At 37.6% G+C, this 4,630-nt stretch overlaps 1 protein-coding gene across 1 annotated transcript; it reads left to right on the forward strand.

Annotated features, from left to right (window-relative positions):
• Positions 1 to 1,209: 1,209 nt before the first annotated feature.
• LOC141719552 (protein FAR1-RELATED SEQUENCE 5-like) lies at positions 1,210 to 2,484 on the forward strand. Its single transcript, XM_074521930.1, has one exon. The coding sequence runs from the start codon at positions 1,210 to 1,212 to the stop codon at positions 2,482 to 2,484; it is 1,275 nt and encodes a 424-aa protein (XP_074378031.1).
• Positions 2,485 to 4,630: the final 2,146 nt, after the last annotated feature.

The following is a 4,630-nucleotide window of genomic DNA, read 5'->3' on the forward strand; positions in this document are numbered from 1 at the left end:
AATTGAAGCTTTTTTTTGATAAAATGAATTTTTAAATCTTCGAGACAAATCATATTTATATGTTCAGTAAAGCACGAAATGACTTCTGCTTGTAATTGTGTTGGCTAGTTGTTTATTATTCCTTTATGGGGACAGGTCTTTAGCAACTGTTTGTTGTTTAAAGTTTGTTGACAAACGGTTTATCAGCCGTTGGATGGGGGATTAACGGGTGAGATGGCATCCGGACTGCAGAAATTTTCAGCGGTTGGTCTGGACGGACCGCGGAAAATTTACGCGGTTGGATACTGTCCCCTTATCCCCAGCATCCCAACAGCAGCTCATTTCACCACAAAATACCAAAATTTCTAAGAAAAATTCTACTCTCTCCAAGTGACCAAATTAGGCAATTTTGGGGCATTTTCATCAAGAAATTCAAGTAGTTTTGTCAATTCAAGGTATATTTCTTCTCTTAAATTTCACATTTTCATAGCGGATAAATTATTTGCTCGTATGTTTCGTCATAAATGTCAAAATGAAAAAAAGAGGCTATTGATCATAGTTTACATCTTGATGATTTAAATACTAGTGAAGAACCTAAAACCCCTGTATATGTTGAAGATGATGATTTTGTAGATAGAAATGAGGAATTTATTAATTTAGATGACGATTTGGTTGATGTTGAAGATGAAAATGATGAAAATGTGGTTGAAAACGAGGTTGAAAATGATAGTGATAATGTTGAGGGTGAGGATGAAGATGAAGATGATAATGTAGAGGATGCAAATTTGTATGAAAATGTTGATGGGGGGGGGGAGTTCCATATTTGAATCAAAATTTTCAAAGTGTGAATGAGGCCGGTCATTTTTTTAGGGCTTATGCTTTACGAAATGGATTTGCTATTAAAATTCAAGCTAGGCATTGTAATAAAGACAACGAGATATATGGTCGTTTATATGTTTGTAGGCTTTATGGAAAAAGTGTCGTCGCGGAGAGTAGTCAAAATAAACGACGTAGAGAGGTTCTTCCTAAAAGTGAGTGCAAGGTGATGATGTATGTCAATTATCAAAAGAAAAAATGTCACTGGGAGGTAACTAGCCTTGAATTGGTACACAACCACGGTCTTGTTTCCCCTAGTAAGATGAATTTGGTACAACGAGAAAGACATGTCAACACGGCGACCCGTAGTTTGATTAAAACGCTTATGGTTCGGGGGTTCGTAATTGTCAAGTGATGAATGTGATTGGTAACATTCATGGAGGTAATGACAAAGTTGGTTTCAATGTTCAACATGTTAGGAATGTGTTAAGAGACGAGAGGAAGAAAAGGTTTGAGATTAGTGACACCCAAGCGGGGTTGGACTTGTTGCATAGGTTGAATGAAGAAAGTGGTTCTAAATATTTTATTAGGACCGAAGTCGATGAAGAGAATCACTTGAAGTGTCTAGTATGGATTGATCCGAGATGTATAATGGCTTACCAAAATTTTGGCGATGTTATGGCTTTTGATACCACTTATCGGACAAATAGGTGTGCAATGCCATTTGTCCCATTTACCGGAGTCAATCATCATTATCAATCATTAATTTTTGGGTTTGCATTGACGCGGGATGAACACGCGTCGAATTTTGAGTGGATTTTTCGTACGTGGCTTGAAGGTGTGGGGAATAATCCTCTATTGACTATAATCACGGATCAAGATCAAGCCATGGCAAGCGCTATTACGGTTGTACTCCCGAATACTACCCATTTATTGTGTTCTTGGTACATTAGTCAAAAATTCCCCGAGAAATTAGCTCATTATTATTCGGCTTTTCCGGAATTCAAGACGGACTTCAACAATTGCATTTATAAATCTCTCACCGAATGTGTTTTTGAAGCTAGATGGACGTCGTTTGTGGAAAAGTATCACTTGCAAGATCATAAATGGTTAAATGGGTTATATGAGTTGAAGCACAAGTGGATTCCTGCATATACTAGAAACAAATTTTCGGTGTTTCAAAATATTACATCGAGGAGTGAGGGGATGAATTCTTTCTTTGATAAGTATGTGAGTTCGGCAACCGGTTTGAAGGAATTCATTGAAAATGCCCAAAAAGCATTGGCAAGGCAATTCATGAGGGAGAAGGAAGAAGATTATATCACCACTAATCTAAAACTTCCCATGAAATTGCATACCACATTGGAGTATCATGCTTCTTGTATCTACATTAAGGAAATGTTTAGAAGATTTCAAGATGAATTGGTTGAGTCTTCAAAATACTTTGTTGAAAAAGACCGACGAGTTAGTGAAGAAGGGGAGGGAATGGGGGATGTTTATACATACTATAGTTGTTATAGGCCCATGCCCGAGCCTACGAGAATAAATGTTTATTTTGTGGCATTCGAGAAAGCAAGCTCTTTGGTAATGTGTACGTGTAGAATGCTTGAACATTTGGGGCTACCTTGTAGACACCTATTGGCGGTCTTCACTAAGAAACGGTTCGGGAAATTCCCCCGTATTACATAAACCAGAGGTGGACAATGCATGCCAATAGAGTTGATGGTGTGTTGCCTTACAATTTGGATGTTGGACAAAGTCATGAGATGACCTCAACCGATCGATGTAATAGCATGACAATGTTAACCATGAGTTTTTGTCAAAGTAGCATTGCATCCAAGGAACGGTATGATTATGCCGTTGGAGTGATGAATCGAGAAATACCAATTCTCGAAAGAATGAGCGTTGATGGAATTAAATCTTATGAAAGAAATTCGCATGCTCCAAATGCAAGTGCTCATGAAGAACCAATTCTTGACCCTATTATGTCCCAAACTAAAGGGAGGAAGAAGGACGTTCGTTTCAAAAGTCCCATAAAATCGATTGGTAAAAAGGAGAAGCCACCAAGAAGGTTCACTTATTGTCAAATGGAAGGCCATGATAAAAGAAAGTGTGCTAGTAGACTAGAAGATCTTAAAAATGTTCAAGAATCGCAATATAATTAGTAGCGTAGTATTTTGTAACCGAATGTTGTAATCTTTTAATGGATTTGAATTTTAAGTGTTTAACATTGATTTTTTTGTTATGTTTTATTGTCATATAATTGCCAATTATTGTCATATAATTGTGTTTTATTATGATAGGTAACATGACTAACGAGTATAGTGGTGACAACAATTCCGATTATAGTTGTGATTCGGTTTCCTATGTTAGCAACACATTCTCGGACTCCCTACCAAGCGACTCGTGGTATGAGGACAATGACGAGGAAGATGTGGTCTCACCAACCTTTAGTGAGATGGAAGATGCATGTGCCGAGTTGATGCCCCTTGTGGACAATGACGAGCCGCCCCATGTGGAGGAAGAGGAAACGGACTTGTACTCACCCGATAAGGAGGCTTATAGGGCCAAAAATTGGATCGAGGCATGCAATTGGATGGAGGGTACTGAACCGTGAAGATTGGTGAACTCTAATCCGGATCCGTACTTCCTTCCGATCTTGAATTTGGGCAACAACACGCCCGATGGAAAATGGAAAAAATCCGGATGGAATGGCGGCAAGCTTGTTAAATGTGATCGGATTGCCGATATTGTAAACTTGAGGCCTCGTGAGGGTTGTAATATGGACCAAATACGCATCGAATATGTGAAGGGTTGGGTTTCACACCTAACGGGAGGGACGGAGAGGGAACGCGAGACATGTTTTGCAAGATTTTGTCTCTACGACGGGTCGAATACGATTCCCGTTACCATTTGGAATGACTCCAACCCTTACCCGTGGAAACTTACGGAAGGGCATATCCGTGAAGGTTGTGTACTTGTTCTCTACAATATTGCATGCTTCGTGGATACTACGCAAGGACTTGCTCAACACCAGTTATCCGGTGGTCTTTCTAATATATTAGGTATTTTCATTCGAACCTATGTATTTTATAATTTTCATTGAATTTGAGCGGCAATTATGTATTTTCTATGAATTAAAGTATGAAATTTGAGATTGAAAGTGTACCTAAAAATTTGAGATTGAAAATTAAAATTTACAAGTTGAACTATACATTAGAAATTGTTATGAAATATATTGAAAAGTTTCTTTTTAACATTTGGACAAACGTTGACTTTTGTTAACTTTTTTAAGAAATTTTCAATTTAATGTAAAAAATGAAAAAAATTAATTTTTTTTTTGAAAATCACTAATTACCATATTTTAAGACTTTTGAGAGTGGTTTGGAAGTTAGTTTAGGACCAACTTCCAAAAATTAAAAAATTTCAACAGAAGCTTATTTAGCATACTCTGTTTTCTCCTGTGTTCTGCTCTGTTTTTAGGGGCAGAAAACTAAACTCATGGACCGCGGAAATTTTCCGCGGTTGGGCTGGAGAGGGACTGCGGAAATTTTCCGCGGTTGGAGCTTGTGAATTTTTTTTGCAGATTGAAAACAGAGCAACCATAACATGCACCATCCCAAAATTCACAACCAAAATCCAGCAACACCTACAACCAAATTCCACAATCCCAACACCTACAACAATCCACCAAATTCCACAAAAAACCACCAAAATCCACAACAATCCAAAATGCTCAAAAACAACAAAAATCTAACAAAATTAAACTACGTCAAACCAAACAAACCAAATAAACCAAATAAAACCCGACAACATAAAATGAAATGAAATCCAA

The sequence above is a fragment of the Apium graveolens genome, chromosome 4, assembly GCF_009905375.1.
Source record: "Apium graveolens cultivar Ventura chromosome 4, ASM990537v1, whole genome shotgun sequence".
In the NCBI taxonomy this organism is placed as follows: Eukaryota; Viridiplantae; Streptophyta; class Magnoliopsida; order Apiales; family Apiaceae; genus Apium; species Apium graveolens.

Coding starts and splice junctions, on each gene's coding strand:
- LOC141719552 (XM_074521930.1), top strand. CDS start 1,210: ATGAATGTGATTGGTAACATTCATGGAGGTAATGACAAAGTTGGTTTC.